This window comes from Engystomops pustulosus, chromosome 1 (assembly GCF_040894005.1).
Source record: "Engystomops pustulosus chromosome 1, aEngPut4.maternal, whole genome shotgun sequence".
Lineage (NCBI taxonomy): Eukaryota > Metazoa > Chordata > Amphibia > Anura > Leptodactylidae > Engystomops > Engystomops pustulosus.
In genome coordinates this window covers 10,082,658-10,098,449 of record NC_092411.1, presented here as the reverse complement: position 1 = coordinate 10,098,449, position 15,792 = coordinate 10,082,658, and the positions used below count along the sequence as shown (strand labels likewise).

General features: G+C 46.4%; 1 protein-coding gene across 1 annotated transcript; it reads right to left on the bottom strand.

Annotated features, from left to right (window-relative positions):
* Positions 1–8,058: 8,058 nt before the first annotated feature.
* Positions 8,059–13,244, bottom strand: ATP5F1A (ATP synthase F1 subunit alpha). Its single transcript, XM_072132946.1, has 12 exons — positions 13,073–13,244; positions 11,793–11,871; positions 11,373–11,542; positions 10,794–10,967; positions 10,361–10,527; positions 9,939–10,087; positions 9,420–9,571; positions 9,084–9,308; positions 8,900–9,007; positions 8,627–8,771; positions 8,398–8,548; positions 8,059–8,276 (listed from the first exon to the last, which is right to left on the bottom strand). Exons 1-12 carry the CDS (start codon positions 13,130–13,132, stop codon positions 8,198–8,200), a joined length of 1,659 nt encoding a protein of 552 aa, XP_071989047.1. The 5' UTR covers positions 13,133–13,244; the 3' UTR covers positions 8,059–8,197.
* Between the last annotated feature and the right edge of the window lie 2,548 nt (positions 13,245–15,792).

Genomic DNA, 15,792 nt, shown 5'->3' with positions numbered 1-15,792 from the left:
AACGCTCTCTAGCGAACCACAGACTAGCCGAATATGTACTGGGATAAGCCGGAGTCCCTGGTGGTGTAGTGTATTACTATGGGAGCCTTTGTTATGTTGGACCCATATTTCTGCACGTCACAAGGACCCCCCCCATTTGGTTTACATGGGTCACTAGGAGCCCTCCGTGTGGTTGTGGGGTTTCCGCTCACTGTTATTGTAATTTAACTTCATATTAGCTTTTTAATATTCATTTAAATCAAATAAATTTAAAAAAATGGGATTTTCTGGATTTAGGTTCCAGCTATGATGTAATTAGTAATTAACAGCATCATCTATTTATGGAGAATTTGCCCAAGTGGTGACCAAACCTTACTAGGATGGAGACACAAGAGTGTAAAAAGATTGTTATCTAAAGCAGTGATTTTCAACCTTTTTTGAGCCGCGGCACACTTTTTATACTTAGAAAATCCTGGGGCACACCACCAACCAAAATAGCACAAAATGACACTAAAACAGTCATAAAAGGCCCCCCTTTACTAATTAAAAAAACCCTAGAGGCCCCCCTTTACTAATTAAAAGCCGCAGCCTACCTTTACTAATAAAAAAAAAGACCCTATCTGCCTTCCCTATACAAATAATAACCTTATATACTTACCCTTGATGTCTTCTTCCGCGTAACTTCTCTCCTAATGGCGATCCGCCCACCTTCTGTAGCTCCTGCACCGCGCGCCTCTGGTCACGTGACTTACGTGACCTGACATCAGGTTGCGTCAGTCACGTGACATGGGCTGCGCGGTACAGGAGCTACAGAAGATGGGCGGATCGCCGACGCGGGGCTTGGAGGCAAGTATGGGCGCAGAAACACGGGGGCGCGGCGGCAGCTCGACACCGGGGCAGCTTAGTTCGGGGAACTTTCCCCCGCGGCACACAGGTTGAAAATCACTGATCTAAAGGGACACTTACTCTGGTAATGTTATCCAAGATCTATTCAAAATCAACTGTTAAAATTATGCTAAAGTGCCTGGCAGGTTACCCTAGCCCCTCTGCTCACCCTCCCACCTGCTCCCTCAGCACTTGTATAGTAAGAGCAATAGCCTTTAAATCACAGAGACTAAAGAAGTCATTTGCATAATGTTAAAAGTTGATTGAGGCAATGGATAGTAGATAAGATTAACAGTGCCAGGGCCAATGAGTTTAAGCCATGATTAAGAGCGGTCTGCCCGCTTGAAACATGTTGGCCATGTAACACTCTGGAATTTTAACAATTATGCCCTAATAAAAGTGTGGATTATCTTGGATGAAGCTGGACACGGAATCCTTTTTTCCTACGTCTGTTAACCTGTTGCAGCCCGTGCTTCATTGGATTCTCCTGTTTGGCGTGAGGTGAGCTGGACTCTTTCAACTTTTCCCAATGAGTTTATGCCCCTGATGGATGCTGGTTACCACAAATTACCAGAGTCTAAGTCCTCATGTAGGTAACTGGACTATGGTTTTCTGCTAAAGAAAAAGAGAATTATTCTCACCGTTAATTCGGTTTCCATTAGTCCACCATGACGGCCCCAACTGGAGGATGACCCTTGACCTCTGTAGGGACAGGAAGCAGAGAGGTTAAATACCCTACCCCGGCATCCGTACACCAGTGGCTACCAAATAACTACACCGGCCTTGGATGCAACCCATTTATTGTATGTTATCAATTCACACATAACAAATAGGCAATTTAACTTAATCAAAATACAGGGTGGGAAATATATATGGGCCGTCATGGTGGACTAATGGAAACCGAATTAACGGTGAGAATAATTCTCTTTTTCCATAGCGTCCCCCATGACGGCCCCAACTGGAGATGTACCAGATTAAATAATTAGGGGGGGACAACAGCTTGTAAGACCATCCTTCCGAAGGTTTGGTCTCTAGCACTTTGGACATCTAGCCTATAGTGTTTAGCAAAAGTCAGGTGAGTAGACCAGGTAGCTGCTCTACATATGTCCTCTAGTGAGGCCCCACGTTTCTCCGCCCAGGAGGCTGCCACCCCTCTGGTCGAGTGGGCCCTAATAGTCCCTGAGATGTCCAGGTTGTTGGCGTCATAAGCTTCTTTGATGACCGTTCTGATCCATCTGGCGATGGATGCTTTTGAAGCTTTTCTGCCTTTGTTTTTTCCTCTAAATTGTAGGAGAATGTTGTCGTCCTTTCTCCAGGATTTGGTCTCTTCGAGATAATGTAGCAGGTATCTTCTGACATCCAGTGTATGCCACTCCTGCTCTTTGGCATGCTTTGGGTTCTGGCAGAAGGAAGGTAGAACAATCTCTTGATTACGATGAAAAGAAGATACTACTTTAGGTGTGAAGGTTTTATCTAACATTAGCACAATTTTATCCTCACATAGTCTAAGATATGGTTCTTTAATTGATAAGTTCTGGATTTCCCCTACACGCCTAGCTGTTGTTATGGCTATGAGAAAGGAAATTTTCAGCGTCAATTCTCTGAGTTTAACCGTCTCGAGAGGTTCAAACGGCCTTTTTGTGAGGTAGTCTAGCACTAATGAAAGATCCCAATTTGGGATATTTTGCTTAATATGTGGCCTTAGCCTAGCAGTAGCTTTGACAAACCTTTGGATCCATCTGTTTTCTGCTAATGAGGTGTCAAAAAAGGCGCTGAGGGCTGAAATCTGGACCTTTAAGGAACTCGTCTTAAGGCCCTTGTCGAATCCTGCCTGCAGGAAGTCTAGCACCTGTGAAATATTAGGGGATAGTTGGTTAGGAGGAGTCCTGCCACAAAAGGATACAAATTTTCCCCATATCCTTGCATAGATTTTGTGGGTGACTGGTTTGCGGCTTGCTTTAAGTGTAGAAATTACCTTGTTTGACAGTCCTTTGGCAATCAGCAACTTCCTTTCAGGATCCACGCCGAGAGCTGGAGAGCCTGTGGGTTTGGATGGTAAACTGGACCCTGGAATAACAGATTGTTTACTGGTTCCAGCATGACAGGTTCTTCTAATGCCATCTTCCCTAGCCACGGAAACCAGTTCCTCTTTGGCCACCAGGGAACCACGAGAATAACCTTCGCTTGGTCTTCTCTGATCTTTTGAACCACTCTCGCTATGAGAGGTATAGGAGGAAAAGCGTACATTAGAGGACCGCTCCAAGTCTGACTGAAGGCATCCCTCTGGCAAGACGGAGTATTTGGTTCCAGAGAGAAGAAATGGGGAACCTTTGTATTCTTGCTGGAGGCAAAGAGATCTGTCACTGGTTGTCCCCATTTTTGTGTGAGATGTAGAAAGATGTCTTCGTTCAAGCACCACTCGTTGTGGTCTATAGTCTGACGACTTAGATAGTCTGCTATTAAGTTCTTTTCCCCCTTTAGATGGGTGGCCGAGAGAGAGCAGATGTTGGCTTCTGCCCAAGCAAATATTCTGTCTGAGAGACTGAGGAGATCTGGATTCCTGGTACCCCCTTGATGACGGAGATATGCCACTGTGGTGGTGTTGTCTGAGTAAATTCTTATATGTCTGTCCTTCAGGCTCTGAGCGCTGGCTCTCAAGGTCTCCAGGACAGCTCTTAATTCTCGAAAGTTCGAGGAACGGGATCTGACTGACGATGGCCATAGCCCCTGAATGGGTCGCCCTGCTATGTCTGCTCCCCAACCTGACTGACTTGCGTCCGTCTGGATGTTTATCACTGGCCAGGGATGCCATGACACTCCTCTTCCCAGGTTTGAAGTATTTGTCCACCACTCCAGGGATTGCTTGACTGCACTCGATATCCGAACTTTCTGATTCAAGTGTTGGGGATTTTTGTCCCAGGAGGTCAAAACCCAGTTTTGAAGGGCTCTGGTGTGACTTTGACTCCACTGTACGCTTTGAATGGAGGATGTCATAAGTCCTAGTATCCTCATGGCCTCCCTTATTGTACAATGATTTCTTTTTTGAAACGTCATAATCTGTTGTTTCAGTCTTGCTACTTTTTCTGGTGGCAAAAAGGACATCTGCTGGATCGAATCCAACAAAGTTCCTAGAAACACGACTTTTGTATTTGGGACTAGTCTGGATTTCTCCCAATTTATCATCCATCCTAACTGTTGTAGGATTGTCCTTGTAACATCTCGGTGGTGTATTAGCTCCTTTTCTGAACTGGCCACCACTAGCAGATCGTCCAGGTAGGGGATGACTAGTATCCCTTTCTGCCTCAGGTAAGCTATTACCTCGACCATGATCTTTGTGAATGTCCTTGGGGCTGAAGAAATCCCAAAGGGCAGTGCCTTGTACTGGTAGTGGACTTCTTCTCCCCAAGGCGATCGAACTGCAAATCTGAGGAACTTCTGAGATTTTGGATGTATCGGCACATGGTAATATGCATCTCTCAGGTCTATTGTACACATAAACGCTCCTTGTTGTATCAGAACGACTGCCGAGCTCACGGTCTCCATCTTGAATTTTCGATAGAGTATATAGCTGTTTAATTTTTTCAGATTGCAAATCATTCTGAAGGCACCGTTCGGTTTTTTTATTAAGAAGAGGGGAGAGTAGTGTCCCTCTCTTAACTGTTTTTGAGCTACAGGGATGATGACGTCCAGTCGAATTAGTTTTTGTATCTCCAACCATAATGAGTTTGAGAGATTTTCCGAGGGCTGCTCGGTCAGAACAAATTTTCTGGGAGGAAGAGAGGTTAATTCCAAATGGTAACCTTCCCGAAGAATACTTAGTATCCAGGGGTTTGATGTTATCTGAGTCCATTGAGAGTGGAATTTTAATAGTCTTCCCCCCACCCTGGCGTCATTGCTTTCTATAAGCCGTGGTAGAGTTGCTGGCACTGAGTAGGAAGCCTCTTCCTTTCCCTCCTTTAGGGTAGCTCCATCTTCCTTGCTTGCCTTTCCCTCTAAAGGGCTGTTTCCTGTCCTTAGAGTCCCGAAAGGGCTGTTTCCTGGGGTTACTTCTGGACTCCGGGAACCCCTTCTTTCTGTCCGCCGCCTTCTCCAAAAGCGTGTCGAGTTCTGAACCAAAAAGATATTCCCCCTCGAATGGAATTCCACATAACTTTGATTTTGACCTGAAATCACCGGACCATTGGCGAAGCCAGAGTGATCTCCTAACTGAATTTGACAGTGCCCCTTCCTTGGCACTTATTCTTACTCCTTCCGCTGAGGCATCTGCAATGAAGGCTGTAGCTGCTTTTAAAGTGGAGAATGTGCCCAATAACATTTCTCTTGGAGTGCCGTCTCTAACGTGACCTTCCAATTCTGTAATCCAATGGAACAGAGTGCGCGCCATAGATGTCGTAGTAATATTAGATTTTAGATTCAACATGGCACACTCCCATGTCTTTTTTAGAAGGCTGTCCGCCTTCCTATCCAGAGGATCTCTTAGCTGAATTGCATCCTCGAATGGAAGATCCGTCTTTTTAGTCATTTTGGTGACTTGAATATCAACTTTGGGGGTAGAGTTCCAAATTTTTGCTTCTGTCTCATCAAAAGAGAGACGGTTCTTAAACTCTCTAGAAATGGAGATTCTACTTTCCGGTTCTCTCCATTCTTCAAGAATCAGCTCCTTAAGAGTTATTTATAGGAAACACTCGCCTCTTCTTAACTTTAAGGAGTCCAAACAACTCATCTTGAATGGATTTAGTTTCCTCTATCTCCTCAATCTTGAGGGTATCCCTCATAGCCTTTAGAAGCGGTTCCAGATCTTCTGAAGCTAGTAGATATCTAGATTCCATTTTACATGCTGAATTGGATGGTCCTGGCTCCATGTCCATAGATTCCTTGGTCCCTTCCGAGTCCGATGCGGAGTCTGACATGGATTCTATAACTCGTTGCCTTTTATGCGGAGGCTCTTGAGGTATAAGGGCTGTCATAGATGAAGCTATAGATGTTTTAACTTCATCCCTGATAAAACTACGCATCTCATCCACGAAAGAAGACCTCTCTTCCCTGAGTAGGTTATCCACGCAAGTTTTACAGACTGGTTTTTTGTAGTCTGCAGGGAGCTTTTCTGAGCACATATTGCACTTCCTTGAAGCGACTCTCTTGGCGCTCGACTGATCCTTAGCTCTCCCTTTATCCTTCTCCTTTTCCCTGGGTTCCTACCAAGGAGAGGGAGAAGTAATTAGTCCTAACCGGACCCTATGTGAAAATACAGGGATATGTGGGTGACCCACCACCCTATCCCTAATTAACCCTACTTACAGGGTTCAAGGATAAGAGATCCAGACTCGAAGCCTCCATGCCATGCGTCTCCATATTCCCAATTGTGGGACCACTGGTATGAATAAGCCTAAACATTTTAACAGAAGGTGAGATAAATTCTGCTTTTAACCAAGTGGAATACAAAATGAAGAAGTACCTGAGGTATCTTCAAATGAGGGATATACTGCACAGGTCCCTAAGAAAAATACACACATGTATATAGACCTGGATTTTGACTAGACACATATGAGGCAACCATACAGCATGTAACCGACCTTAATGGCTGGAAATGCCTAGAATAGCGTCCGATCTCAGCGATGCTTGAGTAGGGCTATACGAGCAACTGTTAGACCTCAGATCAACATGACTATCTCGCTTTTGAATCTTACCGCTCCACGCTCCTGCTTCCGGGTCGCGCCATCGTGACGTCACATCCGGTCCCGTCATTTCCGGCGGAAGTCGTCACCAGAGTCGGACGGCGGCCGGTCCACGTGACTTCCGCGATGGACACGCTCCGGGTGTCCTTAGCTGCGCAGAGCTGCGGGCAGAGCCGGAGAAAATGGCGTCTCTGCTTGTGGCAGAGGAAAGGACCGAAGTCCGATCGAGGCCGAGACCGCCTTAGGGTAAGGGACGATTCCCTGCGCCACTTTGGTCCCCCCTCACCGTCCCAACTACTGGGGATGAGGAGAGACTTCTCTCTACTACCTGCCCTGTGTAGGGACAGGAAGCCACTGGTGTACGGATGCCGGGGTAGGGTATTTAACCTCTCTGCTTCCTGTCCCTACAGAGGTCAAGGGTCATCCTCCAGTTGGGGCCGTCATGGGGGACGCTATGGAAATCAGGAGTTTTTTTCTTAAGGGTCTAGCAAGCCCAATGCACTAAAGTGTGGGGGGGGGGGGGGGGTGTCAAACAAAGAAACCACCTGTATTATTATCCACTACTTCCCTCTCCGCATAAATGGAAGCAGGATGTGGTTTATTTTAGCAGAACTATGGGTGTGCTGGGTCATAGACCAGGTATGGGGTGTGAATGCTCATCGTGCTGGATTTACATTAGAGTCTACTGGAAAAACAGTAGTCTATAATAGAACACACCAGTTTGGTTCTGGTCTTGATTCACTAGGCCGGAGCCTCTTCATTTTTTTTTTAGACTGGCAGTTTATACGCCAGTCATAAATTGCGTTTAGTGCAGCTGGCCAACACAAGACTGTTTGGCAAGGGTGATGTCGCACATTGTGCTTTAAAACAGTTAAAAAAATGCATTTCTTTCAATATGTTTTAAGACATTTTTGATTGTTTTTCATGCATTTGGCTGCTTTGAACCCGATTATCTTCATTTCTATAAGTGTAGGGAGCTGTGAAACAGATTAAAACCAGCCAGACACAAGGTAAAAACATTGAAAAAAGCATGATTTAGTATGTTCCAAAAAAATGCAATGTGGCGCTGCCCTAATGCTCTAGCGCTGTAGGGGGACTCATGATAGTAAAGTCCTTTACACCAAGACACTTGCACAACTTCTGATCACAAGTGAATTCTATACATATGGTCCTTGTTCACAAGCACCTCAGCACTTTTGGACTCAACAGTCACATGTCAGCTGGGTTTGCAGGTCCAACAGCATCATACACCCTGCATTCAATTAGGGCCATAAGCCATTTCCTCAAATTTAAATGTCTGCACATTGAATTAGCATCATTAATCTGGGATAACCTGATCAGCGTTAGGCTCATACATGGGGCCCAATGGTAATAAGACGGGTGCTACCTGCAGAAAATTTTACTAGCACATCCCAAATCCCTAGCCACGTGCATGGAGGAGAGGGCCACAGACCTACTACAAGGGGCCCGTCCTCCATCAGTGGAGCAGAAGGTAGTAAAATAAAACCCAAGTCTCCAGTAAAGTTTTCATGGAACATTTTACTCTCCAATTGAGAAATTTCTGTACATTAAAAGCACAAGTGCTTCAATAAGTTTAGTGAAAATGGAACCAGGAACGAGCATCAGACACATCCACAGACGAACTGGAAACTGGGAGTTTACTCAAATGTAGACAGGAAATTTATTACGATTTCTTTCAGCTTGGCATCTGACTGCTCAGAGATCTTTCCATCAGCCCTGCAAGGAGACACAAAGTGGTGTTAAAGTTGGTGCCACAAGCAGTAACACAGGATGGCCTCCCTGGTCGGCTGTATTACAGCCCTGGATGTGACAGCCCAACAGAACAGATTACAGGTACCTGATGGCGGCGAGGAGGTCCTGGTGTTGGCTCTTAACATGAGCCAGGAAAGCATTCTCGAATTTGGTGATCTTGCTTGGTTCCATTTTGTCCAGATGACCCCTGACACCAGCATAGATAACAGCTACCTGCTCTTCAATGGCCATGGGTACTGGAAGGCAACACAGGATTTAGTCCATGAGATCTATCCTTATCACGGAGGAAAATTGGTCATTTACTCATCGCTTACCGTACTGTCCCTGCTTCAGCAGCTCGGTCAGACGGACACCACGGTTCAGCAGTTGTTGGGTTGCAGCATCCAAATCAGAACCGAACTGAGCGAAAGCTGCTACTTCACGGTACTGAGCCAACTCCAGCTTCATGGTACCGGCCACCTAGGAAGGGAAATGTGAACACTTAATAACTGCAAGCAGCCGACTTGCTGTATCATCCATTACAATAAACTCCATACAAAACATAGCTACATCTTCTGGGTCAGTCTTATAACCCAAACCACACACACCTGCTTCATGGCTCTGGTCTGAGCAGCAGAACCGACACGGGACACAGACAGACCGACGTTGATGGCAGGTCGGATACCTTTGTAGAACAATTCAGTCTCCAAGAAGATCTAACAAAGAAGTACAAGGAGTAAGTGTGCATTCTGCCTTATCATTCGATGCTACATAACTAAAGTATACACTCACCTGGCCATCAGTAATGGAAATCACATTGGTTGGGATGTAAGCAGACACATCACCGGCCTGGGTTTCAATGACGGGAAGAGCAGTCAGAGATCCTCCACCAAACTGGTCGTTCATTTTGGCAGCTCTCTCCAGCAGACGTGAGTGCAGGTAGAACACATCACCGGGATAGGCCTCACGACCGGGGGGACGACGCAGCAGCAGAGACATCTGACGGTAGGCCACAGCCTGCGGACAGGATGCAAAAACAGTGATCATGTCAGACCAGGATTTATGCACTCATACAACACCAAGTATTAGTCTAGAGGTGACTGAAGTCCATATGTGGGGGCAGTTTACCTGCTTGGACAAGTCATCATAGATGATCAGAGCGTGTTTTCCATTGTCTCTGAAGTATTCTCCCATGGAGCAACCGGAGTATGGAGCAAGGTACTGCAGGGGGGCAGCGTCAGAGGCGGTGGCAGACACTACAATTGTGTACTTCATGGCATCTAATGGAAGATCATATGGAGTTAATGAACTTAAAGCAGAGTATTAGTAGCAGACAATTGCAAGAATTCTCTCATCTTTCATTGCTTCACATCACTGGCTGCTAAACATCAAAGTTGGAGCTCACACATTGCAAGATTTAGGGAGAGATTTTGTAATGCATAACAGTCTGGCACTTTAGCATCTACGATTTCATGCAACATGGCTGAGCCTTTTCAATAACTTGTGCTAAATCTGATTTGTAAACCTCTGAGATGTACTTGGTATTTCTGCAAGACCCATTCATACAAGGCAACAGCTACACTGCAATATACCCAAAAGCACAAGACCTGCTATAGAGAATGAGGCAGCTGCAGGCATTGGTCGTACCTGCGTCAGTCAGCCTCTTCACCAGCTGAGCCACGGTGGATCTCTTCTGGCCGATAGCCACATAGATACAGTACAGTTTCTTCTTCTCTTCAGTTCCATCGTTGAACCTCTTCTGGTTGATAATGGTATCGATGGCGATGGAGGTTTTACTGTAAAAAGGTCAAAGTCATTTATCTGAACAAACCTTTAAGAGTAAAGTTCTTACACAGAACTAGCACATTTTGTTTTGCCAAATTCAGAACAGGAGGAAGGGATGAGGAAACATTGCGTATAATACTGCAAGAGCGGTGCATCTGCAACCAGGCCGTCTAGAGCCACTATGACTTGAAATGTCCCCAGTGGATCCTTCTCTGCAGAATAGCATTTACCCCCGAACTCCAGTAAAAGCCTCAGTTAACCCTATAAAAAGCAAAGCTCCTTACCCAGTCTGTCTGTCACCAATGATCAGCTCACGCTGTCCACGACCGATGGGCACCAGACTGTCTACGGCCTTGATTCCAGTCTGCATGGGCTCCCGCACAGAGATACGTGGAATGATACCCGGGGCCTTCAGTCCAACTCTTCTGCGGATTTTTGATTGAAGTGGACCCTATAACGATGGGAACATATTAGCTAGCAGTCACATGACAGGCACCAGTTCCTACACTAGAAGTACACTTGGAAGTTATTTCTGCTACTGCAAGATAATGCATGCAGTAGAAGCAGCTTCCTAGCCTCCAGGGGCACAATAATGTTTCAGTAATATGAACACCATTTATATTGCTATAATATAAGACAGCACCACCTCATGAAGCTTAAGACTCTGCTCTGATTATTGCAACACATCAGACTAGGGAGGGGATTGTAGGCCCTTACCTTTCCATCAATAGCATTTCCCAGGGCATCCACAACACGTCCAAGCAGCTCTTCACCGACAGGTACATCCACGATGGCTCCGGTTCTCTTCACAATGTCTCCCTCCTTGATGAGTTTGTCATTACCAAACACGACAACACCAACGTTGTCGGGCTCCAAATTCAAGGACATGCCCTAAACACAAAAGAGCACATAGTGATCATTAAATTATTCCTTATCATACAAGTGCAGGCAACAGCCTTACACCTTGTCACTTCAGAGACATGTCCACATTTCAATGGGGGAGAAGCCATTAGACAAGGCTTTGGGCCATGGAGATCTCACAAGTGACTGTCCATTCACCTCCACAGAGGAGCCATGATGGCTTATCAAGCAGAACCCAGACAGAACACAATATTGCTTTAAATGTCCAATTAACCGACAGGTCAGCTTCAGTGACTACAACATACACAACTGTTGGCCAACCTATGCTAGGAAGAGGGTGCATCAGACACAGGATGCCATCTCTGCAATATATCATATCTAGGTGTGATCTAGCAAAGTTAAGCCAAGTCAGAGACTGGACCATAAATAACCTACCTTAAGACCAGATGAGAATTCCACCATCTCCTCGGCTTGGACATTCCTGAGGCCATAGACACGGGCGATACCGTCACCGATGGAGAGGACACGGCCGGTTTCTTCTAGGTCGGCACCGGTGTCTGCGCCCAGGATGCGTTCCTCAAGGATGGAGGACACTTCAGCTGTGCCTGCAGAGAACCATAAGTTGTCAAAAACAACATCTTAGGAATATTACATCCCCAACACATGATCCTTTCAATGCATCCACCCCTGACAGCAAAGTCTCGTTGGCCACTAACTCCCAAATATACCCACCACAGTATGGAGCCGAGTAACAGTTCATTGATAAGAGAAGGGATGTCAAAGTCAGGAGAAAGTCACATCCTAGGAGGACGCCCTTGACACTTCAGAATGAAGACTTCTACAAGGGACACTCACCGGTCTTCTGGAGCCAGGATCCGGAGGCATGGATGTTACGGGTGGCCACAAATGCGGCACCGAGGGCCTTCTTGGAGACCTGAGAAGAAGATGAACAAAAAAACATTAAGCATTGTGTATGTTACTAAAGATAACTGCACTTACTATACAGAGGGCAGTGCTGAAGGACAAAGTGCAGGAGAAGGGCACAACACTGCATGTGCAGCCGCAGGTCACAGCCGCATGAGCCTCCTCTACAGGACAAGTATCCTGCCACGATCACCCTTAGTTTCTTGGTCTTGTCACCTGTCTGACCTAACAAAAAGTGGCTTGCAAACTCAGATGTGAAGAAAAGTAAATACACATTGCTACATATTGGAGAAATAAATAGATATATCCCTATGCAGTGCACAGAACAGACCGGGTCTTGTGTAGGAAAGGAATACAAATCCAAGGGCCTAAATGCTAGGGGCATGTATAAGGACCTGCAGGACAGAATGCATTACCCCAAATATAAGTGATTACCGTGCATGCAGGCCAAACCTCCCAATACCAATGATATTAATCCATGTGTGTCATCTAATACAGAAAGACCTCAAAGTCACCAATATCAATGAAAGAAACACAGGGACCTGCAGAAGGTCCACAATCCCACTGTGTGAATAACCTTGCAGGGAACATGCACAATCCATGCAGCTTATGTCCAGGAATAGATTTTGGGAAGGAGAATGGTGCCATTTCAAAGCAGACGCCTCATCAAGCTTATGTCCATCCAACTCATCAGACAAGGACATCGGCCTATAACATGCTGCAATGCACAATCTTGCATATAATCTATATTCCATGGCAGTGTGTGAGATGGGGACAGCGCCCCCCAACACCTCAGGCGGCAGGACATGCACTCGGGGTCAGGAGTCGGCTGTCACCTATAATCCATGGCAGTGTATGAGATGGGGACAGCGCCCCCCAACACCTCAGACGGCGGCAGGTCATGCACTGTCAGCTATAACCCATGTCTGTATGAGCACTGGGGGCACTCGGGGTCAGGACGCGGCTGTCCGGGATGACAATGACAGGCGGCGCCATTGACCTTCACAGGACACTGAGGCCTAGGCGTCTCCTGAAACCACGGACTATCCTGGAGCTCAGCGCCCGCCAGGCCATGCAGTGACCTCGGCAGGAGAGTGCGGTAGTTGCAGGCCCGGGGCCCAGGGTGACGAGGAGCGGCGCAGGGTTAGGCCCAGACCGGCCATGCTGGAGCACAGCGCGGAGAGAATGGAGGCGGAGGCCCCGGTACCTACCAGACCGGCCTGCCGGGGCAGGGAGCGGGCGAGGGTGGCGGCTACACGGACTGAGAGCATGGTGGCAGCGGCCGGTGAGGCTCGGGGTCGTCAGAAGAATGAAGTCCTCCCTGTCCGCCTGTCCGCGCAGACTGAGAAGATGGCCGACCGGCAGCGGGCTAGTGAAGGGAAGGTCAGCCCCGCCCACCGCACGCTCCACCCACTCAGGGAACTGCTATTTTTTTTTATTGCACTAACTTTATTTATCCAAGGGCAATAGGACACAGCAAGAACAACCTGAGCTGTCACAGGCCGCGACGTCACGTAATGATCTCTCTTTAAACAACTTTATGTGCACGGGGACAATAAGGACAAAGTCTCATCTGTCACTGCTGACGCTATCCCATAATCAATAATTATTCACACATGCGGTTTTTTTCAGTATGCAAATAGGAACCTTTCTGTTTTAAGTGTTTTTTCATATGTTAGTTTTTTTTAAAAAATCAATAATTTTTTTAACGTTTGCATATAATAGATGACAATATGATAGCGGATTCACACTGGGGTTTACACTGCTCGTCCATTGTGTTTTGTTTCAATTTTTTTCACTTACAATATGCTTAGGTTTTTTTTTCAGATCCACAAGAAAAAAAGCTTAAAAGGGGTATTCCAGGAATAAGCATATTTCATATTAAAATAGGTCATTAAAATATAAGCTAATGTGTATTAATTTTTATTTTGCTCCCCTTATCAGAAAAATGCTGCTGACATAGACTGTAATGAAGAATTAAAATGCCCTTTAATCAGTCCGTTAATTTCCTCCGCGCTGAGAAGACACAAGACAGAAGAAACCGCTGGTCACATGTCCAAATCACATGTCCTGCACCTGCCTGGGCAGGTCATGTGATCAGCACTATGTTTGTCTGTAGTTGGTTGGTTGCAGTACATCCAGTATGGCCGATGTTTGGGAAGTGAGGTGAGGTGCAGTGATGGCAGTTACAGACATCATTACAGAGCAGGACACTAGATCATCACTAGAATCAGAGCATAAGAGGGTGGAGGAGTTACAGAGAACTGAGGGATCATGGGATTTGTAGTTATAGATAGTGACCATTTTGGAGATAACTGACTACTTTTGAAAGGCTATAAAATTTTGTAAATCATAAAAGCAAACTATTTAACCTCCGTTTTGTGATTAATGACATTGTATCATAGTTTCTATCGTTGAAAAAACACACATGTCCATCAAGTGCAATCAAGGAAGGGAAGGGATTGAATAAGGAAAGGATTTAGGGGAAACAATTCTCCACAAAGTTGTATACCCAATTTCTGCAGAGTTGGCCAATACCACATATATGTTGGTAAACTGCTGTATGGGCGCACAGCCCGGCATAGAAGAGAAGGAGGCGCCATTCACAGGGGATTTGCATTGTTACATTTTAAAGGCTATAAAAATGTATATTTTTTTTGTAATGTCGACATATGGGGGGGGGTGAGATTCAATTTTCAGTTACATCATTTAGTAGGATTCAATAGCTAATTGATGATTTTATTCAGGGTGCGGTCACACGTCGCGTTTAACGCATGTGTTCAAAGACTCTGTGCAACAGCTGAGATGAGATGTGCCTAATTAAACAGCTTTTAACACTTGTATTTACAAAACGCAAATGTTCACTTCACATTAACCCCTTAAGGACGCAGCCATTTTGTAGCTTAAGGCTCAGCCCCATTTTTTGGATTCTGACTTGCGTCTCTTTATATGGTTATAACTTTTGAACGCTGTTACTTATCAAAGCGATTCTGAGATTGTGTCACAGGTGACCCCGCGATCCATGTTGCGGATCGCGGGTGCACCCGTGCTCTGCTGCCGCTGCCCCGTTCACCTCGGGTCAGTACTTACCTGTCCCGGCTCCTGTTGGCTCCATCACAGTCCCGTCCAGGCTGCAGGTCTGTCTCCTGTGTAGGCTGCGCGCTCCCGCTGCTAGGGCGCACGCACACCTACTCTCTAAGAATTTAAAGGGCCAGCGTCCTCCTTATTGGCGCTGGCATTCCTGGCTCTGCTATATAGCCAGGCTACTCCCAGCATCCCCTGCCCGATCTTCAGCTCATTCTTCTGAGGAGAAAGCCTTCTTGAGCGTTTCCAGATGCCTCTGAGTTCCCGTGTTCCTGTGTTTCGTGGTGTTCCCTTGCTCCGTGGTGTCCTGTGGCGGTCCTGGTGTCCTGTGGCGGTCCTGCCAGCCATCCGAGGTCCTGCCAGCCTTCCGAGGTCCTGCCAGCCTTCCGAGGTCCTGCCAGCCATCCGTGGTCCTGCCAGCCATCCGTGGTCCTGCCTGCCATCCGTGGTCCTGCCTGCTATCTGTGGTCCTGCCTTCCCGTGGTCCCCGTGTCCCTACCTTGGCTGCTGCCGCGGGCCTAGTCGCACCCGCAGAGCGACCTGGTGACTCCCCGCCCCAGCAAGACCATCCCGCTTTGCAGCGGGCTATGGCTTAGTCCAGGAGTTCACTTAGACTCCGCTCCTGGGTTGCGGCTAAGGTTTTTATCCCCCACGGTGGTCCAGGGAGTCCACTGACTCACAGATTGTTTTTTCCCCACATGTTGTACTTCATTTTAGTGGTAAATTTTGGCTGATAAGTTTTGCGTTTATTTACAAAAAATAAAATTATCAATCTTTTGAAAAATTTGCCATTTTCAAAAATTCGAAATCATTGCGTTTTCAGGCAGATAGATTTACCACCTAAATA

What these genes read in the sequence shown, in the direction of transcription:
- ATP5F1A (XM_072132946.1), bottom strand. Translation starts at nt 13,132, where the DNA reads ATGCTCTCAGTCCGTGTAGCCGCCACCCTCGCCCGCTCCCTGCCCCGG. An exon ending in GAAGAGGCTGACTGACGCAG is followed by an intron (nt 9,572 to 9,938) that starts GTACGACCAATG and finishes ATCTTCCATTAG; the next exon opens with ATGCCATGAAGTACACAATT. An exon ending in AGACCAGAGCCATGAAGCAG is followed by an intron (nt 8,772 to 8,899) that starts GTGTGTGTGGTT and finishes TTCCCTTCCTAG; the next exon opens with GTGGCCGGTACCATGAAGCT.